We start from the raw sequence: 25,566 nt of genomic DNA on the forward strand, positions 1-25,566 counted from the left end.
AGTCATTCATGAAGCTATTCTGTATTTTGTTGGCGTGATTTGATCGCCACCCATCTGGGCAGATCTGGTTTGAGAATGGAGTACTACCAACAGTGACCTGAAGATGGCAGCATTGTGCGACCTATCTGTGCACTCTTAGGTGTGTTCCTCATCCCTTTGGATTTCAATTGTCGCTCAGGCTTTCTTTTCTCTGCTTAATGACTCTGTATGCAAATGACTCTGCCTTTCTTCTGCGGAAGAGGTCCCATCTATCATTCCTGTTTTGGTTTTAAGCTAATGATTATATGTAATTATATTCAAATAAAATATTTACAAATAATTATATATCACTAGAGCGTATAAAATTTAGAATTCATGAACATCAGTGCTGATGAAAGGTACCCTTCAATTTGGAGGGTGTGAGTCTTACTATTATTTGTTTCTGTTTAAAAGACATTAGCAGCCAAGAATCAGCAATTCTCTTTTGCAGGTGTTTTTACAAGGCTCAGAGTGGTTTTTTTTTTCCCCTTCACCTTTTGCATATTTATTTTCTGATAATAGGTAGGATATTTGTTTGGAAAATCTCAAGGGACTGTATTACAGACCACATCTGGAGAGTTCTATGAGGAAAATAAATATGTTCTTAAACTTTCCAGAAGCAATTAGTTATTCTTGAACTCTAAGACATTTTCGGGAGGGGGGGAAAGGGAGGGGACCAATTCAACCAGAAGTTGGCTTTGCACACCAAGCCAGGCAGCAGACGTGCGTGGTCAGTACCTCCTTCAGCCAGGGATCTGACCGAGGTGTTCACCACTGTTGAAAACAGAAAACACCCAGAGAAAGACCCTAATTCACATTTTGCCAACACTTTCGCGTTTTGGCTGTAGCTCACCATTGTTTATTATCTGTCAGCCACACGCGGAACCGGACGTGGAAACTGGTCTCAGAGCAAGAGTTCTGGCTCTGTGAGAAAAGCAGGCTGCAGAAGCCGCATCCAGGGCGTTCCTGCCGATGGACACAGGGAAGCCAAAAGGGAAAGGTGGGCGCACGTGGAGTGTGTGAGGGCAGAGCTTTTGGAGGGACTCCCAGATGAGGTAAGGGGCCCGAGGGAATAGAACCACCCGACAGAGGTGCACAGGCACCTCCCTTGGAGGCCGTACTGCTTCTAGAAGCGTATTAGCTAAAGATATACTGGATAATCCATCACTCAGCTTCCGCGTCTCTAGTCAAATCAAAGCAGGTTGTTTAATTCTTGCTGTAAAATCAGAAACAAGGCCAGGTCCGGGGGAAGAAGCTGTGTCTGGGAGAGTAGCTCTCTCTCTCCGAGGCTCTCTGGCCTGTTTTAATCTGGATGATAACTGCCGCCACCCATTATGGATGCAAGTGATATAGTGTGAGGGACGTTAAAAATGGACCTAATAGCTGACCGAAATGTGCTCGTCGTTGGGGCCATATGTGCGTTTTGGATGCCTTTGGATATGGCAAGACACTTCCCTACGAAGTTTTCTGTGTTCAGCATTAGGGTTCCGAGGGTGCTATGTGGTAAGCTGAAGTGCAAGACGAATCAGGGAGGCAAACCAAAGGCACTCTAAGAAGACACTGTGAGCGTCCAGGTTCCTTTCCTTGGACTCGAATTTCCCCATCACTTGGCTGTAAAGGAAAATCTCACATCTACCAATTTTTTTATTTAGAGGCCTTAAACGGTGGCAGATGCTGACGTGGAGCTCTGGAAAACACAGAGCTCGAGATCCTGTGAATGTCACCGCTTAGACGAGGCCCGGATGGATCACTGAACTGCCTAAGTTCTCTGCTTTGTGAACTAGAAGGGCTGGGTTCTCACATGTCTTCTGGGTTTCTCTGGGCATAGATGAGCGTTTTACCCCACTGTGCCCAGGATTGTGTACAGTTGTTTGGTTGACAGACTTGAGGGTTTGGGTTTGTTGTTTTCAGGAGTCCTTGGTAAGAGTGGTTTCTAATGTCCTGATATTCCTCTCTTTGTTGCTCCCCCACCCCATGTTCCTGAGGCCAGAGCTCAGTTTTAACAAACAAAATGTGTGTAGGGATGCAGTATCATCCCTGGTTGATTTATAATAATTCCTGAAACACTGTAGAAGCTTGCTGAGTTTCGCTGGCTGCATAGTGAATGGATCAATGAATGAATGCATAAATTAGATTTGTGTGTCTTCTATGAAATAAAACAAAGCCACAAAGGAACCCTAGTTGCAGCCTGGAACCCGCTTCTTAGCTCCTGACTGTGCTGTCCATCTGTGGACTCATTCACCGGCTCTACAGATATTTCTAGCAATTATTTTGTGCTAGACTCTGGTCTAAATGCTAAGAGTTTGCAGAAGGAAGCAAGTCTCTTATCCGATCACAGCTCATGCCTACCAAGTGACAGAGGTAACAACAGCAATAAAAGTCAACCGATAAGGGGATGTCAGGGGCAAGATGTTTGTCATGTAACATGTCAGACAGACTAAACAGAAAAGCATGACTTCTTTTGTGGTCAGGGAAGTCCTCTATGTCTAGATTGACATTTAATTTGTTGTTGTTTTTTTTTTTTTTTGGTTTTTCCAGACAGGGTTTCTCTGTGGCTTTGGAGGCTGTCCTGGAACTCACTCTGTAGACCAGGCTGGCCTCGAACTCACAGAGATCCGCCTGCCTCTGCCTCCCGAGTGCTGGGATTAAAGGCGTGCGCCACCAACGCCCGGCTGACATTTAATTTGTAATCCTTTTAGCAAACCAACTTTTGACTGAGAAATGAAAATGATCAGTGTATAAATGCCCAGGGAGAAGAGTGTACTACCTACCAGAGGGGACCGCAAGCACAGAGGCCCTGAAGACAGTGTCATTTCTATTCTATTTTTATTCATTTCTATTTCCAGGGGCATCAGGGTGTCATTCTGTGGTGTTTTTTTTTTTTTGTTTTTGTTTTTGTTTTTTTTTTTTGGGCAGGAAAACGCATGCTCTGATGTAGCTTTTAAAATTTCCTGGTGAACTGGGCATAAAAATATAGTTCATAGTGGAGGCTAGAGAGATGACTCAGCAGTTAAGAGCACTGGCTGCTCTTCAGAGGTCCTGAGTTCAACTCCCAACAACCATATAGTGACTCACAACCATCTGTAATGGGATCTGATGCCCTCTTCTGATGTGCATGAATACAGAGCACTCACACACATAAAATACATGAGCAAACAAATCTTTTAAAACAATATAGCCAATAGTGAAAGTGCAAAATCCAGTGCGAGAGGCTCCACAGCTATTTTAACTGTATAGAAGCTTGTTGAGACAGCAGACCTTGGATCTTGTTAATTTCAGTATGTGATGTTTTTATTTGCAAACTTTTTATAAAAAAGTTTTAATAAAAAGGCTACTGTCTTAGTTAGCAGTTCTATTGCTGAAATAAAACATTATGACCAAAAGCAACTTGGGGAGAAAAGGGATTTATTTAATCTTACAGCTTGAAGTTATTTTCTAAGAAAGGCAGCCTAGGAACTCAAGGCAGGAACCTGGAGTCAGGAGCTGATGCAGAGGCCATGGAGGGTGCTGTTTACTTGGCTTCCTCCCCCTGGCTTGCTCAGCCTGCTTTCTTACAGCATCTGAGGCTGTCTGCCAAGGAGTGACACTAACCCCAATCAGTCACCAATCAAGAGATGCCCTCACGAACTTGCCTACAGGCCAATCTTTTTTTTTCTGCAACAATGTTTTTTATTTTTATTTTAGTTTTAAGTAGCTTCTTTTACATGCCAATCCCAGTTCCCTCTCCCTCCCCTCCCCCCACCCCCCCGTTATCCCCTCATTCCCCCAGGGAGGGTGAGGCCCTCCATGGGGGTGTCCATAGTCTGTCATTTCATATAGGGCAGGGCCTAGACCCTTCCCCAAGAGTTCGGGGTGAGAGTGCACCTCACATTGTTCTATGGGAGTCCAGAGTCCGTGTGTATACTCGGGATGGGTACTGATCTGCTTATGGAGGCATTGTTCTCAAGTAAAAGTTCATCTTCTGAAATAGGTTTAAGGTTTGTGTCAAGATCACAAAACCAAGCAGAATGGCCACTTTATGGAACTGCTAAAAATCCTGAGGGTGGGGGATTTTATTGGTACCTAGAATGCAGCTAAGCATTCTATAACACAACGGCTAACCTCCCCAAACAGTGAATGATGTAGTCTAAAGTGTCAATGGTGCTGGAATTTCCATTGCTTTTAAGGAATGGAAAGTCATACTTGCTGCAGAGTTTATACTTTAATGTGGCTATCATGCATAAAAGTATCCCAGATGACGTCAAAAAGCAGAAGACTGTAAAAGTAAACGTGGGACATTGTAAGGGGCATATTGGAAGACATTACAGACGAGTTGTTGGTGGCATGGAATATAATTTTGGCCTCTTTGGCAACAATCTGGAAGGAGGCTTTGCTTCTGGAGGTGTGAAGTTTCATGGCTTGGATGTGGCCAGTCCTTTGGGTGCAGCTCAGTTATGCAGAGTATAGGGCCACTCGCTCTCAGAGGTTATCCCTGCATTAAAAAGCAAACAAAGCCCGTCAGAATCAAAGGACATCTCGACCCTTGGATAAAAATAGAGCAAGCTGTTGTGGGCTGGAAATTATAATTATTTTCTGCCCCATTTCAAGAGTTTTTAAATTCTCCTCCTCAACACCTTCAGTGTCCTAGCACCACGGACGCAGGACAGTGCTAATTTGATTCAATTCTTATTATGTGTTGCTAGTTTCTCACTTTTTCTATTAGAGAAAAAATAGTGTGATTTCAGCCACTTGCCAACAGCACTGTGAGTTTTGTTAGTTGGGTAGAGGTTTTTCTGTCTGGGTTGATTTCTTGAACCCAACAGAAGCAACTGCAGATTTTTTTTTCTCCTCTTTTGTTACTTCTTTGAAAATCTTGTTCAGTGTATTTTAATCACATTCACCCCTTTCCCAGCTCCTCCCAGATCCTTTTAAACCCACCCAACTGGGTATTTTCTTTAAAAAATATACATATGCATATTGGTATCCATTTAAGGTTTCATTATAAAAACATACTGACACTGTAGTTTTGACATATTGGTATTTATATATTGATATTCTTGGTGTCTCTTTTATTTTTATTTTTTTTAGCAAGCATTGGCACCTAGGAGGTTTTTTTCATTATATTTTATTACTTTTATTTTTGAAAAAAGCTTGCTTCACATGTCAATCCCAGCTCCTTCTCCCTCCCCTCCTCCTACACCTTCCCACCATCTCCCCAGCCTCCCACTCTATCCCCACTCCCTTCCATGTAGGAGATATCTAGAGTCTGTCATTTCATTCAGGGCAGGGTCAAGGCCCTCTCCCAAGAGTCCAGGCTGAGAGAGCATCCCTCTTTGTGGTATGGACACACAAAGTCCATTTGTATGCCAGGGATAAATACTGATCTACTGCCCAAGGGCTCCATAGGTTGTCCAGGCCTCTTCACTGACACCACATTCAGGGGTCTGGATCAGTCCCATGCTGGCCTCCCAGCTGTCAGTCTGGGGTTCAAGAGCTCCCCCTTGTTCAGGTTAGCTGTGTCTGCTGGTTTCGCCAGCCCATTCTTAACCATTTGCTCATCACTCTTCCCTCTTTGTCACTGGTTTCCAGGGGTTCAGTTCAGTGTTTAGCTGTGGGTGTCTGCCTCTGCTTCCATCAATCACTGGATGAAGGTTCTAGGATGGCATATAAGGTAGTCATCAAACTCATTATCAGGGATGGGCATTTAAGGTAGTCTCTCCACTATTGCTAAGTTTGCCAGTTGGTGTCATTCTTATAGATCTTTGGAAATCTCACTGGTGCCAGATCTCTCTTCAAAACTATAATGACTCCCTCTATTATGGTATCTCTCATCCTGCTCTCCTCTGTTATTCCCCCAACTCAACAAAAGGCCCAGGATAGCAAAATCAACTCTGTACAATAAAGGAACTTCAGGAGGCATCACCATCCCTGACTTCAAGCATTATTATCGAACTAGAGTCCTGAAAACAGCTTGGAATTGGCATAAAAAATAGACAGGTAGACCAATGGAATCAAATTGAAAACCCTGATTTTAATGAATACTTGATTTTGACAAAGAAGCTAAAATTATAAAATGGATAAAAAAAGCATCTTCAACAAATGGTGCTGGCATAACTGGATGCTGGCATGTAAAAGACTGCTGATAGCGCTTTAACTTTGAGATATATTTCTTGCATGCAGCAGAAGGATGGGTTCTGTCTTTGTTTCCATTCTGTTAGTCTGTGTCTTTTTATTGGTAAGTTGAGACCGTTGACATTGAGGGATATTAATGACCATTGATTGATGATTCTTGTTTGTTTTTGATTTATTGGTGGTGGTGTGTAGGTTTTCCTCCCCTTTTCTTTTGGTGTTTGGTAAAGTGGGATTATCTATTGCCTATGTCTTTGTGAGTGTAGTTATATTCGTTGGGTCGAAGTTTTCCTTCCAGTACTTTCTGTAAGGCTGGATTCCTGTATATGTATTGTTTTGTTGTGGAATATTTTGTTTTCTCCATATATGGTAATTGAAAGCTTTGCTGGGTACAGTAGTCTGGGCTGGCATCCTTGTTCCCTTAGCGTTTGTAGGACATCTGTCCAGGATCTTCTGGCTTTCATAGTTTTCATTGAGAAGTTGAGTGTAATTTGGATAGGTCTGCCTTTATATGTTACTTGGCCTTTTTCTTTATCTGCTCTTAATATTTTCTCTTTATTCTGTAGGTTTGATATTTTGATTATTATGTAGTGAGGGGATGTCTTTTTTTGGTCTAGCCTATTTGGTGTTCTGTAAGATTCTTGTAATTTCGTAGGCATATCCTTTAGGTTAGGGAAGTTTTATTCTGTGATTTTGTTGAGTATGTTTTCTGTACCTTTGAGGTGCATTTCCTCACCTTCTTCTATACCTATTATCCTCAGGTTGGCTTCTTCATGGTGTCCCATATTTTCTGGATATATTACGGATTTGTTGGATTTGAGATTTTCTTTGGTTGATGACTGTGTATCCTCTAATGAGTCTTCAACACCTGAGATTCTCTCTTCCATCTCTTGTATTCTATTGGTTATACTTACATTTGTAGTTCCTGATCATTTACCCAGCTTTCCTATTTCCAGCATCCCCTCATTCTGTGTTTTCCTTATTGTTTCTATTTCAGCTTTTAAGCCTTCAATTGTTTGAATTGTTTACTTCATTTGTTTGGTTGCTTTTTCTTGACTCTCTTAGATTCTTTAAGAGATTTGCTTATTTCTTGAATTTTTTGATTGATCTTTTCCTCCATTTCATGCATTTTTGTTTGTTTTTTCTTCTATTTCTTTAAGGGATTTTCTTGTTTCCTCTTTGAGGGTCTCTACCATCTTAATAAAATAATTTTTAAGGTCTGTCTCTTCGGCTTCATCTATGTTGTGCTTTTCATGTCTTACTGGCGTGGGGTCTCTAGATTCTGGTGGAGTCATATTGGTCTTTCTATTGCAGAGTGTGTTCTTATACTGTCATCTTCCCATCTCTTCTTCCAGTGGGTGCAGGTGGGGGTCTCTCTGTCTCCACTGGTCTCCCTGAAGCCAGGCATACGGGTTTGGGGAGAGTGGAGGATGGGGTCTGGTAGGACTCACTTCCTTCCTCTTTGAAGCCAGGGGGTCTTTCCTGTGTGGGTGGGTTCTCTTGATGCCAGGAGCAGAGCCTGGAAGATTGAAGGAGCAGGTAATGGGCAGGGAAGGGGTCCCCAGGAGGACCCAAGCTCACTTGAAGCTGGGCACACCAGGGGTGGGGTCTGGAACAACTTACATCTTTTCCTGTGTGGGTGGGTCCTCCCCCCAAAAATTGCGGGAGTGAGTGATGGGTGGGCAAGGGGTCCCCAGGAGGACCCAAGCTCACCTGCCCTAGTAGGTTTTTAACAAATACCATTTAATATTTATTTGTACATTTAGTTTTTGGTGTATTTTGTGTGTCATTGTGTGCACAGGCTTTCTTGCTCATGTGTGAAGGCCAGAAGTTGAAGTTGGATGTTTTCCTATATTATTGCCCATCTCAGGTTTTGAGATAGAGTCTCTCATTGTTCATGAAGCTCTTAACCCTCTGAGTCATCACCTCAGCTTAATAAATATCTTTGGAATGTGTAAAAAATTAAAAAATAAGTTTGAGGTGACTAGATTCCTACTCATTTTCCTGTATTTCTTGAACTACTTTATATCCCTGAAACACAATTTGGTAGGTAAAATTACCATATTCTCATGGAGCATCACTAAAATGTACTCATTAATTGATAATTGTAAAATTATTACAGGAGATATGATTTGATCATAAAGTTTCTGAATATAGGATTCCCAAGACTCCTAAGGATTTTCAATTTTCCCATATTCTTTCAACTTAGGGAAGGATTATTATTTAAAATTTTAATCGTAAAAACATGCAGAAAGTCATGTGCTGAAATTAAATAGAAGTTCATTGAGGTATATAAACTAGAGCAGGGTTGTTCAGAAAGATAATGGATTACAATAAATACTCGTGATTTAAATTTATTTGAAAATGTAAAGCGATTATGTACAGTGCAACATTTTGTATTTTGTGGGTGCCATTTCATTCTGTGAAGGGACGTGTTGGCCAATTCACTGAATGTGTGTCTATTTCACTTTTCCCCTCCCAGTGTTATTTCTTCACAATCGAGTTTGGCCTTTGCAAGCAAGAAGGTCAACTGCGGGCGTATGGAGCGGGGCTCCTTTCCTCAATTGGAGAACTGAAGGTATGAAGCTGTGAATGAAAATATCCTTCCCAGGCAAACTGGTTCAAGGTCATGGAAGATATTGATTGGTTTGTCCGAGCATTTCTACTTACAGCTCCCCATACATATTTAATACAGAGGATCTGGCACCTCAGATGTGGGTGCTGACCTAACTTTTTGCACCTCTGAAAATGGGTCAAGCTGTTCCGGGTTTGTGGTTTGATTCAAATGGATGAGCAGCCATGCGCCCAAATCAACAGGAATGACAAATGGAGGCTCGAACACTGGCAAACAAATGGCTGACCTAAATTTAGTGCTAAAAGTAGGTAGTGGGTTAACAGGGATACTCTTGATTGACACTTGCATGTGAGCTTGGCTTTTCTACTCTGGTTTCCATGTCCTCCGTGGCTCCATGGATTTCCCTTCTACCTATCAAAGAGGAATTTGAAGAGATATCCCATCTTCTCCAGAATTAATGCAATTAAAATATTTGTGCACATCAACAGTTTAAGAGAAAACAAGCTGAATGAGCATAGTGTCAAGGAGGCATGTAAAAATGTAGTTGTGTTTGCTTAGAAATTATTTTTTTCCCTAAATAGTAAAATGACCATTTATTAGTAAATGGTGGGCTCTGGAGCATTTTCATTTCAACATTCTAGTAAGTTTTTGATGCATTTGGAAGGCAATATGGTATATAACCTGGAAATTATACTGAAAATAACTTAATCTTTCTTTGACTATTCAGTCTAAGATCAGGATTACAGACTAGCTTAGGGTATTCTCTTCAGTATTGATCGCTGTTGTGTAATACAGTTGGGGAATGCGTTGTTACTGGAATGTTTTGCTTATTTGTATTCTTGAGAGATGCAATCTCGTTGCACTTTTATTGAGTCTGCTAGTTTTATAACTTCATTAATTAGATAATTTATTCATTCCTAAAAACCTTCATTGGATGCCTGTAGGTGGTATGCACTGTGCCAGACACTAGGAATTAAAAGGCAGAGAATGAAGAGGAACATGAATCAAAAGAAAATAACACCAGAGGTTATCAAATTCTTAAACAGAGTTTAGGATTTTGATACATATCAATCCAGTCTCTATAAGAACCTGATACTGTCATTGTTAGAGATGAGACAACTGTTGTGGACATTACAGGACTTGCCTAAACTACACAACTAATGAGCAAGGCCAAGTGTAGACTGTAGTATCAGTGCTCTAGACTCAACAGTCAGAGGACTTGACACCTAATGCCAGATAAACAACCAAGCAGATATTAAAAAGTATGACAACTGTGTCTGGCTCATGATAGGCCAAGCTTGAGAAGGCTTTCTAGGGGGAGTCCTGTTCTTCACAGTGAGTCTTGAGGAATCAGGAAAGTGGGTTAGGAGTGCATAAAATGAACAGATGAGCAATGGACCAAGGGAGTGGGTTTAACACTTGGGCCTCAGTCAAAGGTCTGTGTGTGTGTGTGTGTGTGTGTGTGTGTGTGTGTGTGTGTGTGTGTGTGTGTATTCCATAGTACATGTGTAGTCAGAAAGCAACTTTTTGGAGTTGTTTCTCTCCTACCATGTGGTTCTGAGGATTAAATTCAGGTTTGCGGGGACATAGAGCAAGTCCCTTTACCTGCTGAGCCATCTTGCAGGCTCTTAAAAAATAGTAATACATTTAGTGTTAATCTTAATGCAGTGGCCAAAGCCTACAGCAATAATAGGACATCCTACCCTATTAGACCATGCTCTCTAAGACTGCTTCCTGGTTCTCCTGAGAAAGTCAGAAAACAAAACTTCCTGAGCTACATCTATTTACATTCTCTTCAGATGGTTTATAAATTATTCTAGAAACAAAAGAAACAAATCTTTCTCATGCCCCCCAACTTATAATAGGGTCTCCTGGTCTGGTTAATGAGGCATGTGGAGGCAGCATTGGGGCAAATCTGTTGTTTTTGTTTTTACTGGTATGGACAGAATTGTCTAGAAATGGAAATCAGCTAGAAATATGCACAGCAAAGGGCATTGTCTGCCGTGCAACGTCCTGTTCAGGTCCATCACCTCTGGTCATTAGCATTCTTCCATTCTCAGATTTCAACACTCTAACATCCCCATGATTGCTGTTTTGGACCATTTTTACAATTTAGATGTTCTTTTCACAAGAAATACCTTCTAACTGTCCACACAGAACACTGGAATTTTCCTTAGCAGCCCCTCTTTCCCTGCCCATCCTGTTCCTGTGAGTGCCCAGAACATTTCACAGCTCATTTAAATACTTAATTATGCTTGTGTGTGTGTGTGTGTGTGTGTGTGTGTATGCATGTGCACATGAGGGCAGGTGTTCACGGAAGCCAGAAGGGAGGGTATCAGACTCCCAAGTGGTGGTGAGCTGTCCCCCCACTCTCTGGAAAAGCAGCAAGTGCTCTGAGCCACTGGTCTGTCTCTCCAGTCCCCTGAACATCTTATTTTATTGGAAGAGAGGTACTATGGTTCTAGACCCAATGTAGGAATGACTTTATTAATATCATAATCATAATTCTTCTATAAATATCCATACAATTTTGAATGAATTGATCTATTGCAGTGAGGTATTTTCTACTGCTCCAATTGGTCCATAAGTTTCCGGAGGCTTTGGTGTAGACTTCATGACTTTTATCTAAGTACACACAGTTCACACTTTTCTCTCAGAACATAAAACTTCTAATATTTGTGCTGTTATTTTCCTGAGGGCGTCAATGTTGCTCTTCAGAGCTGGCCAAGAGGGTGTGGGTATCTGTAGTTGGGAGGAGGACTTCCATTGTTTTCCTTCATAGAAATAGCTCTTGATTTTACTTCCAGAGACAGAAATAAAGCAAATATGGAAAATGTTATAAAAGCTAGCATAACTTTGATTCAAAACTACCCACACCATAATGGTTGACAAACTGCTCAGAACGCCCAAAGCCTGGGAAGGTGGGGCTTTTCTACATGTCCCATCACTGCAGAGAACGGTTAATCGTGACCTGAGTCATCTAGAAAAGCAACTAGAAAAAAAGGTTGAAAACAGCATAACTGGTTGCCTTTTACTCACCATCAAGTATGTGTCTTTCATGTCACCCCCCTCTACAGTTAACCTAACAGTGCAGTTAACCTAACAGTATAATCTATTATTTTTCATGTACTACTTCCTTGTTTATTCATATTCTTTGATGGTTCAAGTTGTGAGACACAAAATTTTGTAGGAAAGTCCTGAGAAAAGGGATTATTATGTTGGAGAACCAACAGTGAGGTTTGTTCACTTTGGGAAGGGTAGTAGTTATTTTTCCTTGTCACCCAGCTAAAGCAACTGAAGGAAAGCTTTCATTTGGCTCACGGTTTAAGGAGAAACAGTCCATCATCTGGGGAAGGCATGGTGGTAGGAATGGCCTATGACTATGGTGGAGGGAGATGGTGGTGAGCTTTGCTCATATCTGCCCCTGATCCAGAAGCAAGAATCAGTGCTTGGCTACAACCCTCAACACTGCTACCCAGTGATTTACTTTCTCCAACTAGGCTCCACTTCCAGAAAGTTCCATGATTCCCAAAATAGTGCCACACCAGAAGTCATGAACCAATGGAGGCACACTGCACATTCAAACGACATTTGGTGGGAAGGAAATGCCTTGCTAATAGTGAAGTTGTGAGTCTTGCCTTTAAAAAAAATTGATCTACTTCAAAGGCAAAAGGCAGGCTCGTCTCTTTTCAGGGAAAAAGGTGACTTCCAGTTCTTTATTCCCTTCAGAGCACAGATTAGGTGGCCTCAGCATCTACTCTACAGTAATTGCTGGAATATTACATATAAATATCTCTTTTGTGTTTCAGGTGTAAGCAAATTTGATTACCTGTTTTTTTTTTTTTTTTTTTTTACTTTAGTTTTAGGATGTCCTTGCATGGTGAATTACTGGTTTTACCTTTATATGGCTATTAATCAGCATTCTCCAAACAGCTTTTTATTTATTATGATCATTTGTATTTACTGCCACTTTCAGCTGTTGCTGGGAGGTGGTCAGAATTACTGCCAGGATACGGAGGAGAGCCTCCAGGGCTTCAAAGGTTTTCTGAGGTTACCTAGAAGGTCAGTGTGGCTGCCCGAGTAAGGACTGAGCTGCTGAGCTCTCTGTCCTTACTGGGTTGGGCAGCTCCAGCCTCCCTTCCTGTCCCCTTCCTTTCTTGAAGGGGGAGTGGGCACTGTTAGTAATGACAGCGTGAATGCTGGAGGACTGATGGGTGCAAACTCCTCAGCTATGTCTGTTGAAGAGGGGGGCTCCTCCCTTGCTCATGCAGCTTATTCAAACCAAGAAAGCCCTAGCATCACCGAGAAAAATGAAGTGTAGTGAACCATTGCTGAACTTGGCAATAGGGATATTGATCCCATGTAGGGTCGGCTTTAATTAATAGCATTATCATAATTCCTGTGTGAACATCCTTGTAGTTTTGAAGGCAGTTATCTATTGCACTGAAATATTTTATACTGCTGCAACTGTTGACCTGATGTTGGTCACCCAGTGGCTGGAGCTTTGATGAGTATGTAAATGAGGTTCAAAGACTATTACCTACATGAATGCATAGACATAATCAACTCCACCTGTCTGTTGTTCTGATGGGGGAAAATATGACTGTGGTGTGAACATAGGAGTCTTTGTAAAACCCTTATTTGAAATCTAGGACCCAAACTACCCACAAATCTGACTTCACACTTGGGACTTTTTTTACTCTTTTCAAAATTTAACCAGTCCTAATATAGAGAGTGAGGATCACAGGGTTTACATCTTGAGATAATACCTCTGTGTCACTGCACAAAGGGGTGTCTGAGAGGAAGGAAGATGCCAGGATAATGAGTAAGGCACAATTGTGGTTTCAGTCTTACAAGTCTCATATGTGGGGCCATTCTTTCCCTACAGGTTCTAGACCCCCAGGGGTGAGGGAGAGAAAGCTTATTGGGCAGCACATGTGAATGAATACTAGTAATCCTGTCTGGACTGAATTAGGAACAATAGCTAAGTACGTTGAACACTCCCATGCTAGCCATTTTCATGCATTTCCCCATTTAATTCTGACCACAACCTCGGGTTATAGAGTTAGTTGGTTCCCTCAAATTATACAGGAAGAAAAGGAACCAAATTTATACTCCAAGGTTAAGATGGATGCTCTGAATTATCTTGCTTTGTTACCCATCCATGTCTTAGGGTTTCCATTGCTGTGAAGAGACACCATGATCAAAGCAAGTCTTATTAGGGAAAACGTTTAATAGGGTTGGCTCACTTACAGTTCAGAGGTTCAGTCCATGTACCATCATGGTGGTACATGGTGGCATGCAGGTAGACATGGTGCTGGAGAAGTAGCTGAGAGTCCTACATCTTGCAGGTAAGAGGAAGTGGTCTGTCTCACTGGGTAGTATCTTGAAATATATGAGAACTCAAAGCCCACCCCCAACAGTGACACACTTTCTCCAACAAGGCCACACCCACTCCAACAGGACCACACCCACTCCAACAGGACCACACCCACTCCAATGCAATGCCATTCCCTTTGGAGGCCATTTTCTGTCAAAGCACCACTATCAGCAACTGTAAATTTTTGATGTCTAAAGTGTATTTATGAAAGCTAGAATGGAAAATAAGTCTTAATTTGCTCACTAGAGCCAATCAATTGGTGCATGGCATCTCTGTGGGGAAGGGTGACGAGGCTGTCTTCAAGCCCAGTAGGAAAAACTGCTTTGGTCAATTTACACTGGTGAAATGGAGGGTGCTATGTTTTTATGGGGCATGATAAAATTATACTGCAAGATGATTCTTAGCTTCATGTAGAACAGACTTTTAGATTTGTCACAGGGAACTACAGGCCATCCTGAGATAGTTCCTCATTTACTATCACACTGTTACTTGGTGAAGCTTTCTCTTCTACTCTTGCCATCTTGAAGGAAAGAATTCAGTTGAGAAACAGCTAGATCAAGCAGAAATTTATTTAGCAAAGCTAAGTGTCAGTACTCTAAAGAGGGATTGGAACAAAAGACCTTAAAGGGAGAAACTGAAGGGGGAGTTATGAATTGATTGCTTCAAAAGCTTTGATGATTGTTTATCTCCTCTAAGGTGTTTCCTTCCCATGATCTTGAAAAGACTGTAAGTTGGTGGGGGTTTCAAATCTGTGATGCAAATGACATTATGTGGAAGCCAGCATCTTTTGAAGATGCATATTCTTTGTTAGTGTACACATATGACAATTGGGCAGGTTTTCTTGGAGCTTTAGTTTTGAAGATGGCAGGAAGAACCTAAGGGTAGCTTCCAAGATGCTTAATCACAATGTGGCATTTGGACCCTTAAGAAACATGGCTTCCAAGGGCCAGCTGCAATTTTTCCTAGGTTACTTACATCTAACTTTGTGACTGTCCAGTCTTGATATCTCTATATTTTGAGATAGCCATATTAAGAAGCCAGGAGTTCTGATTCTAATTGCCTTCCCTTGTCCTTAGCACTATGGGAAAAATCAAAAATGGTTCTTAGAGATCAGTGGTTTCCAAAACTGAGTGGTGGCCCCTTTTGTGTTGATTGACCCTTTCACAGGGGTCCCATACCAGATATCCCACATTTCAGTAGCAAAATTGCAGTTATGAAGTAGCAGCAAAAATAATGTTGTGGTTGGGGGTCAGCACAACACGAGGAACTGTGTTAAAGGGTCGCAGCATGAGGATGGTTGAGAATCACTGTTACAGAGTGTTCATATAGGAGCAGATGACCTTTAAGTATTCTTGCTCATTTGCAATGGCTTGAGAATAAAAGACTGTCAGCCAGATTTGTTCAGCATTATAAAGTTCCTCCCTACAGAAAAGAAAATTCATTCTTGAAGACTGTAGGACTTAAGATGGTTGATACCTTGAAGAGAATTCACCACAGAGTCCCCCTGGGGCATCAAAAAACTTGGACAGTCTGGACAGTGGTGGCACACGCCTTTAATCCTAGCACTTGGGAGGCAGAGGCAGGTGGAGCTGTGTGAATTCAAGATCAGCTCAGTCTACAAGAGCTAGTTCCAGGACAGGTTACAAAGTGACACAGGGAAACCCTGTCTCGAAAAACCAAACCAAACCAAACAAACAAACAAACAAAAAAAACCCGAAAACCCCAAACAAGGAAAACCATCAAAATAACAACAAAACCAAAAACCAAAAACCAAAAACCTTGGACAGTGTTCACAGAGACCTCTTCCTTAACACACAGAAGAGGACATAGTAGCTGTTTCCCTACAGTGAGATGACTTACAAGGACACAGGTAGACTCAAGAAGCCTAATTAGTCAATGACCTTTTGTATCAAAGGAGACGTGGATGTCATTTTACATCTCTTGGAACATGCCAGTCACCACAGATGTGAATTGGTTGTTAGGTGGATGTGACTATTTATAGGGATGGGTATCTCATTCACTGGCTGTTCCCTCAACTGGGGCCAATACATGGCTACTAATAATGCCCCCACATTTGTTAATAGACAAGAGGTAGCTAGCCCTGGTTTCATACTTAATGGGTGGAGAGGCCCTTGTGAACCAGAATATCATATAATCTATAATCTATAATCTCTCTCTCTGTCTCTCTGTCTGTCTTCTATCTGTCTGTCTATCTATCTATCTATCTATCTATCTATCTATCTATCTATCTATCTATCTATCTATCTATCTATGCATGCTGAGGCAGAAAGATAGTGCTCGCCAGCCTATCACTTAAGTGTTTTATTGGTTAAGTGCCTTATATATCACTGAACAGTCTTTGCCTCAAACTATAAGCTGTGTACTCATTGGGTTTTTTCCCTCCTTGAAGTCTAAGGCAGGACACCCTGTCCTCTGGGGATTTTCTTGATCTACTCTAATCCTCTTTTCCTATTGATGAATGGATGTAGGCATTTGGGGAGTCAGTGCAATAGCCCCATGATGAATGTTTTAGAACCTACACTATTGTCAGTCACTGCTGTTGAATATACACATTATGCAGGTACCCTTGCACACACACTGGTTGCTAAAGTCTTATAGAGGCATTGGAGACTGATAGTTTCACTGATGAGTTTCATTTCTTTTTGTGCTTGTCCTCAAATCTCTTGACTCAGCAGAGATGTCCTGAAGACCCATGGCTGAATTGTTCTTACAGCCTGTGTTGCCACCAGTATGCCCCTGCCTCCAGTGCAGGGAAGAGAGTAGAAGGACTGAGGACATTGAGTTAGCCTGTGTCCGTCCTTCAATGTGTACCCATGAATGAATGGACAATTTGAGTAACACACATCAGTTAAATGTAATCACAGTGTGTGACTGCAAAGAAAGCAACTTCTAATTCTGAAAACCACAGCAAGCCAACAGGAAGCCAGTTCTTTGCAAAGGGGCAATAGCTCTCATCAAAAGACATTTTGTTTTGTAGAGCTGTGTGGTTGTTTGGAAAATGTGGACAGGATTTATTGATCATGTGGAACCAAACTTGTGGAATGTTGTGACTGTGCTGTGCTGAGGCCTGAGGAAGTACCTCTGTAGGTGTATGACTTTTGCCTCAGAGTGGTGTTGGTCTGCGGTCCAGAAAAAGAATGAGTTCACTCTGACGTCCTCTCCATTCCATGATTCATATATGCATTGGCTTGGACAACAGAATTTTGTGGAAAAACAAATCATAAGCCCTTTGCCCTCTTCTGTTCATGTCAGTATGGCTTCTTAGTTGCATTTTCAAATATGGAAAGTCACAGCCTTCCTCACCAAGAGCTGTAAATAATCATGTACACTTTGACAATGTTGGAGGGAATGCCCCAGGAATGTTGATGGGGAGGGCATTGGTTTGTAAGTTTTCAGGAAATTCTCACTGTTTGGTTGGGAAGACAAAGAGGCAGTGAAATGCATTGGGTCAGATCAAGGAGCATCTTTAGAATCATCCAATGAAAGTGTCTCCCCTGGGCTCATATATGAATCATGGAATGCAGAGGACCTTCAGGTCACATGACCTACCAAGGTTGCAAGTAGATACATCAGTATGTGAGCCACAGCCTCTGTTTTCTAATACTCAGTTCAAGGCAACTTAGTCATCTCCCTTCTCCCCTTGTACCAATAAAACTACCCCTTAAGGACAAAAATCTACAGGAGTACAGTATACAATGTAATCACAGTCAGTCACCTTGGATGCTTTTAAAACACTTGTGTCTAGATTTCATTTAGACTTACTGGATTGATGATGGCCTGGGAACCTGTGGTCTCATATACTACTCCTCAATGATTCTCCTGCATATTATGTTTCAGAATCATCCATAAAGAGTCTAGAAGAAGGCAGGTAGTGTGTGGTCAGAAAGGACAACTAACTTTTAACATCACTGAGTTTATCTTGAAGACACAGTTATTCAGGGTTCCTTGCTGTTCCTAGTGCCAGGCATGTGGTGAGCCAAATGGAGCCAATGATAGCTCCAAGAGTAATTATACTGGTGTTCCTGTTTTTCTAATGCCTGCTTTGGGCTTAAGTATAACTATTAATATTGGTTCTTTGCCCCCCAACTGGCAATATTTATTTGCTGTATATTACTCTGCTGTACTTTGTGGAAGGTAAATGATACCTTGCAAGCACCCTCCAATGTACAGGCCCACTTCAATCTCTGTTGATACACAGTCCCTAGCCTCCAAATGTCTCCCAACGAGTCCACAAATAGTTCGGTGAGAGTCTCAATTACCTCTCTGCACAGGTAATTATTACTTCTGCCATTTAAGAGAAATTTCAGTACATTGCTTATAGCAACAAATTTAGGAGCACATTTCTGCTGTACCTGCTTCTATTCATGGTGTAGATTTAAAATTCCATTTGTGTCAGGGGATAGTGCTGAACTGTCCTTCAGCATGAATTTGCCTGATATTATATAAAATAATAACATGAGCTCATTTTCTTCCCCAATTTCCAAGAGACTTAAAAGCAAGACCCTTCCCAAACATCCAATTTACCCTGCACAGGGAGGGGGTCTATGTTCCATTGTAGACTAGTAACTGAGCAGTTCTGTGGTTACTGGGCTAGTAAATGTGATGGCATAGCATTTTGGAAGCCTCATTGTGGACATGATGGATTCTGTGGTATGTTTTGCAGCATGCTCTTTCTGACAAGGCGTGCATAAAAGTCTTTGACCCAAAGACAACCTGCTTGCAGGAATGCCTAATCACCACCTTCCAGGATGCCTATTTTGTTTCAGAAAGTTTTGAAGAAGCCAAAGAAAAGATGAGGTAAACTTGCTTCTCTTTCTTCTAGAAAATAACTTGTAAATTTCCCTGACTGTTCCATTTCTCATACCAATGGTGGTTGATTTGTGTATCCTTCTATTTTCGTTTATTCTACAGGGACTTTGCAAAGTCAATTACCCGTCCCTTCTCAGTATACTTCAACCCCTACACACAGAGCATCGAAATTCTGAAAGACACCAGAAGTATTGAAAATGTGGTGCAAGACCTACGCAGTGATCTGAACACCGTGTGTGATGCCCTGAATAAAATGAACCAATATCTGGGGATTTGATACCTAGAGCCAGTGTTGTCAGCATGAGCTTTTGGGGGCTTAGCAACCATTCAGTCAGTGTTATCTAACAGCGGAACTTTCTGTGTCATGGTTGGCTAGTGAGCATGCCATTCTGTGTGTCTACACCTCTGTGTAACTTATGGTGTTAATATAAACAAAAATACTCTTAAGTAAACCCATGCAGATAACCATTCATCATTTGAAAGATTGTGATATAGTTAAAATATCTCAAATAGATTTGACATTTCTGATTAGTGAACAACTGCAACTTAAACTGTGTCTTTAAAATTTGTAGCAGAAATTCCTGTCATGATTCTAGGTGTTGACCTTTTCGTCTTTGGACCTGTGACTTTCCTCTGTGTTCATTAGAGAAAATGAAAATAGTCACAAAGTAGTTAGTGCCTATTTTCAATAATATCGGTGTTATTTGACACAAACTAGAGTTGCTCATCACAGCCACAAAAGATTTAGTATTCTACTTGAGGGGTTGTTCAGAAACACAGTGGTTGGCATGATTTTGAACTGAGTGTTCATCCCATGCAAGAAAAGAAAGCTTCTTACAAACAGGATGTATAGGTTCCAGTGACCTTGTAGAAACTGATGTGTGGCAAGTTTCCTGAAGTATTTGGAAGGAAACACTTTGAGACCATTTGGAAAGCTTAAGCAGAAGGGGAAAAACATCTTGGGACTGTGAACGTATTGTTGGAAAAAAATGAATTATCATCTTGGGCAGCTGACTCATCTCTTTAGACTAAGACTCGTGAATACCACAGGGATGTAAGTACCATCTTCGATTCCAAAGATTTGGAAACAAAGGGGTTTGTACAGTTTGGCACAGTGAAGTGTGTAGCAGTCATAATCCATTGAACTTTCATTTTGGACTTCTGCCAATTCCACTGTAGCATACATTTGTGTTTATGTGTTGGCACAGAATGAATATTAATGTTTATAAAATTAATGCTTATCAATAAATGGAAGCTTGCCTCCAATAGGATATTCTATTATTTCATCTTCCAGCTCTAAAAAAGGTCCTATCTGTGGGGAGTGGTTTATTTTATCAAAGTCTGGGTAACTCTAGGCAAACACGAGTGATTCGACACAAATTTATGGTGGTCCTTGCTATAAAAGGTTAACAAATCAAATGTCTAAGTGAGCAAATGGAAAACCACTGAATTAGTCTTCGGATGGGTTCCCTCGCTGAACAGTCCCCCTGACTCTGCTTCTTTGGGGAGGTAGTACAGAGATTAGATGGAGTGGGAGAGGATGGGAACTGGAAGAATATCAACGAGACCTTTAGTTTAGTGTCTTAGTTACTTTTCTATTGTTGTGATAAAACACCACGACCAAGGCAATATATAAAAGTGTTAAATTGGTGTTAACATTCTGGATGGTTAAATGATGGTGAAACAAAGGAACATTAGCAGAAACACTTGAGAGTTCACATTTCAAACTACAACCAGGAGGCAGAGAATGGCGTGAGTCTTTTGAAACCTTAAAGCCTGCTCCTCAGTGACACACCTCCTCCCACAGAAGACTTCTTAATCCTTCCCAAACAGTTCCATCAACTGGAGACCAAGTATTCAAATAGATGAGCCTATGGGGCTATTCCACTCCCTGGTCCCCATATGCTCATAGCCATATTGTAAATCATTTAACCCAACTTTATAAGTCCCCACAGACTTCTAGTTCAAGAATCTAATGTCTTTTCTGAGACTCAAGGTAATATCTTAATTGCTATCCCCTGTAAAATCGGAAGGCAAATCACAAACTTCTAACCCACAGTGGCACAGAATATACATTGCCATTTTGAAGGGAAGATTTGGGGTAGAGGGCAGCAAAACAATACTGTTCCAGTAAGATCAACACCTAGCTAGGCACACTCCATATACTGTAGTTCCATTTCTGATGTCTGCGGGCTTAGGTGGCTCTGCCTTCCGGCTTTGCTGCCTGCAGCCTACTTTTCTCTTTCAGGATGGTTCCACTTGTGGTCTGCAGACGTCTCACAGTTCTGACATCTCCACAATCTTGGGGTCCCCAACTCCATTCAGGTTTTTTACTTTCATGACTTCATGCAATGGCCTACGAAGGCCTCCATGAAGGGAGATCCTTGCCATACACGTTTCCTGGCCTCAGTGACTCCCTGTAACCCTGGGGGAAGATTTCACAATCCCTTTACTTACTTTAAATCCAGCACCACAGGAATGATGTTAAGAAGTCTAGATACCTGCTGGGATGGAGCCTGGCCCCTTGAATCATATTCTCAGAAGCTTGTGTGTGTTGTTCTTCTTCCAGGAACAGCAAATTCCTTAAGCCATGTTCTTTATAATTTGAAGTTTAGCTGGGTTGGTTGTTGTGCTGAGAGCACATTTCCATTTATTCCAATGAGGATTTGGCTGTCTTTATGGGAGCTAATCTCTTAACTGTTAACAAGTGTTAGCTGTGGCAACAAGCTTGCCAGTAAGCTGGCCAGTGCCTTTTTCATCTCCAAACTATACATTTGATATTTCTTTCTGTCCCAGGCTGTCTTGAAATGTCCATTGAAGAAACTAGTCCATTACTTTCAAATTTAGCCTCAGGCAAGTTCTTAGGACAGAGTGGAAGGCAGCCATATTGCTTGCCAGAATATGTACAGGAATGGTCTCTAGGCCAGTTGCTAGTATTGTTCTATCTGAATCCTCTTGAGCTGGGCTTCCACAGTCCATACATCTCTCAGGACTACCATCTTCCAAGCTCTTAGTAGGGTGGCTCATTAAGTTCCACTTACAACAGTCAACCACTTTTCTAATCCCAAGTTTCAAAGTCTTCTGCATTCCTCCTAAAAATAAAAGCATGGTCAGACCTGTCACAGCAATACCCCACTCTTGGTACTTGTTTCTGTATTAGTTTACTTTTCTATGCTGTGATAAAACACCAAGCTGTCAAGACAGCTTATAAGGTGTTTAATTGGGTTGATCAGCTAAGAGCTCATATCATAAACTGCAAGCAGGAGGCATAGAGTGCACTAGGAATGGCAGCTTTGGAGCTTGCCTCCATGGCACGTGTCCTCCAACAAGGTCACACATTCCCACCCAAACAGTTCCACTAAGGCTGGGAACCAAGTATTCAAATATATGGGGACCATTACCATCCACATCAACACAGTAGGAAACCCATTTGGAATGGAGCCTTGAGCAATTTCCAAGGATGTCCTTTTAATGGCCCATTAATAACATACAATTTAAAATCAATTAAGATTCTTATATGGGACTCTTGGTCAGATAACTTAGGTATCAATATATAGAAGAGAAACATAAGAAATAGTTGAAATACATATCAGTGAAATGTATTTCATCTGAGATGAAAATTCAGGGCCTGGGAGTGTATCTTTTAGCTTTTTTTGGCAGAGCACTTGCCTAGGTTTGATCTACTGCACCACAGAATAAAAACCCAAACATGCCAAAGACCAACAACAAACAGGTAAGGGTAAAAGAAACATTTCAGAAGCTGGACCACTGGGTTCATAGCTACAGAAAGCCCATCATTTCAGAAGTATCCTTGGAACAGCTGGGCTCTTGTGAAGACATTTAGTCTACAGAATGTGAAGATCCTGCAGCTTGTTTGCTACTCTGGGTGCTTTGTGAAGTTACTGGTGGTGAAGCATTGATGATCAGAGACCCGGGAAACCAAGTCAAGCAGCTCTAGAATGATCAGGCAGCTGTATATTTTAATAGTTTTACAGAGCCATTGATACAGATTTTCATGCTTTATTTTACTAGATCCAAATGGCCCTGGATATTTCCTGATATTAACCCAGAATAATAACCTGGAACAATAAAGTCCAAAGTGTTTAGAGTAAGTTGCTGAATTTTCTTGGAGGAGAAAACTGGCTAAGAAACCCTAAATATCTGCCATCCCTGCTGTTCCTGTGACTGAGGGTAGCTTCAGATACACATCCTGGAGAGTGTTGTCCCATTCTTTACCATTAAAAAAACAGACAAACACATAGCCATAAGTAGCCAGTGGACTGTCTGCTTGAAGCTCTGTGAAAGGACAACTTCTCAATCAAATGTACTTGAGGAAGAATTATATTTAATGGTAAACAAGTCCCCTAGACAAAAATAACATTCGAGGTGTCTTCTGCTTGGCTGCTTGTGAAATCTTCAGTTTTCTTGCATGTGCAAGAATCTATCCTCTTTCAAAAATAGAAGAGCTGCAAAGTAAACAGGCTTTCCCACAGAGCTTACATAGGTACCATACAAGGAGGTGAAATTAAATGATGCTTTTTAGATTTGTTCTCCATTTAGAATAGCAGTAATCATGGTTTTCACCCTGTGAAACAATGGAATCATGGTTTTCATTTGTTGCAAGCATTTAACATGTAAGTGCCATTACAGCTAATGGTGGGAAAAATCCTATAAAATTTAATAGCCATTATAGGAAAAGTGTTGGCTGAAAAAGTCCTCGGGTGGAAATAGTGCAACAAAAATGATCACAGGCAGCCTCTTGTCATGTCTGGTACCTGCTCTGTGAAGCCATTTGTCTCAATTATGCCTCGTGACTTTAAGCTAAATTAAGTAGATCCAAGGGCAATTATAAATTTAAAGACAGTTGCTCACTGTCATTGCATAGTGAGTCATCATTTCATTTTGGCATTTCTTCTGACTTCTATAATCAGCTAATCAGAAATCAACGTATATTTCAGAGCAAAATCAAGTTTCTTATGCATTACTATTTGCGAAAGATAGGCAAAAATCTGATTATAGGCTTAATTTTGAACATTTCTGTATGTTATGAGATAACTAGGGTTTCTAGTATATTCTGTTTACTTGAACCAGTAAAAACGCAGTGTACTATTTATAAATTTTCCTCTTAAAAGTAGGAAATTTGACTAGCATTTTAATACTTTTTGACACATTAGTGGAAGGCTTGTGAGGTAGGTTTCTAGCTTAGTCTCATTTGTTTAGTGTGTAATTTAGAAATTACGCTTTGGAGGGACTCGATATCTGTGCTTGTCTTACTTGCACAATAGTAAATGGGCCTGATCCTAATAAATGTAAAATATTGAAACATTTACCAACATAAAGAGTCTAAAATGAAGAAAAAAAGTGTGCTTTAATACAGAAGCAAATAGAAATACAAAGTTTCATTTTCAAATGGAGTCATGGCTCACATCATCTCATTTTCTTCATTCGAGGAGGAAAACATTAACACGAGATGCAGTTGTCCTCCGATTCATTTGATCTAATTTTCAACTTCGAGAGTGTCGGGCACTGATGCTTGCTCTCGTGAACCTTGTCTGACTTATAATGAAAAAGAATGCAGCCTAGAGTTTTCGGGTGTGTTTCAACTTGTTATTTTCTTCTTCAATTTCCAAAGATGGTGTCTTAGTCTGAGAAATGATTTTTATGTAGATTGCCATATTGTAGGAAGAGACAAGAGAATTAACAGTGGAGCACTGCTATTCAACATTAGGTTTGTGAATTTCAGAATAACTGATGAAACATGAACTGGTGATGTCTTTATACTATTTAGCATCTCAAAACATTTGTTTTCATTAGCTTAGACCATACCAGGACATATTTTGGAATGTGAGGATGGAGTGGGGAGTAAGGCAGAGGAGGTTTATACCCACTTCACATTTTCATTATAGTGGGAAAGACACAGGTAAGAAAACAACCCATGTGATTTAAAAGGATGACATATTTTATGAAGTAAGTAATCACTGTGATCCAAGAAAAAGTAATGGGGTTTCTATAATGTTCTCTGTCTTGTGATAAGAAGTCTCCTCGATGAGGGGTAAGAACTACAGTTATATGTGGGTATAAGGGCAGATTATTTAGAGTGTAGGTAGGTATTATATTTGTTTAGTAAAGTAGTGCTTGTCTCTTCTCCTCCAAGATATATTATTTCACTAGCCCTAGACCATATTTCCAGTAGCAGTCATACTTTCCCTCCTGGTGAATGGGCATTAAGTCCTAAAAAGCTGATGATTACTGTCAATGTATGCATGCCACTATGGTACCGTTAGGATTATTGTGCCATGCTGGGAGGTGTTGTGGTTCATAGGTGTCACAGCTGGATTGGACTGTTGGTCACTTCCCTCCTTTGGAAGCTTGCATAGCTGTTACAGAAAACCACAACCAATCAAAATGCAGAGTTGTGGATGCCAGTCCTGTGGATAAATCTACTACTGCATCTAAAGCTGATGGAACATTTCAGAGGAGGTGGGGAGAAGATTGTAAGAAAGGATCAGGGAGGTTTCTATGAGACTCTGTTGCCTAGGAATGTCAGAAGCTACACCTATAAAGTCTCACCAGTATGACTGCCTAAGCATGACCTAGGCAAGGGTGACACCAGTAGACATGCTAAAGTGGACAGGGGAAACCCCATGGGGCCTTA

At 41.1% G+C, this 25,566-nt stretch overlaps 1 protein-coding gene across 1 annotated transcript in view; it reads left to right on the plus strand.

Annotated features, from left to right (window-relative positions):
• Positions 1-20,177, plus strand: part of Tph2 (tryptophan hydroxylase 2) — a 105,555-nt gene extending 85,378 nt beyond the window's left edge. Inside the window, exons 9-11 of the mRNA XM_005081468.4 lie at positions 8,609-8,704; positions 18,766-18,899; positions 19,014-20,177. Coding sequence (XP_005081525.1) covers positions 8,609-8,704; positions 18,766-18,899; positions 19,014-19,188 — 405 coding nt within the window. The 3' untranslated portion in view covers positions 19,189-20,177. The remainder of the gene's footprint in view (positions 1-8,608; positions 8,705-18,765; positions 18,900-19,013) is intronic.
• The last annotated feature ends 5,389 nt before the right edge of the window (positions 20,178-25,566 follow it).

Source organism: Mesocricetus auratus, unplaced genomic scaffold (genome assembly GCF_017639785.1).
Source record: "Mesocricetus auratus isolate SY011 unplaced genomic scaffold, BCM_Maur_2.0 Super-Scaffold_100011, whole genome shotgun sequence".
NCBI classification, from domain to species: Eukaryota; Metazoa; Chordata; class Mammalia; order Rodentia; family Cricetidae; genus Mesocricetus; species Mesocricetus auratus.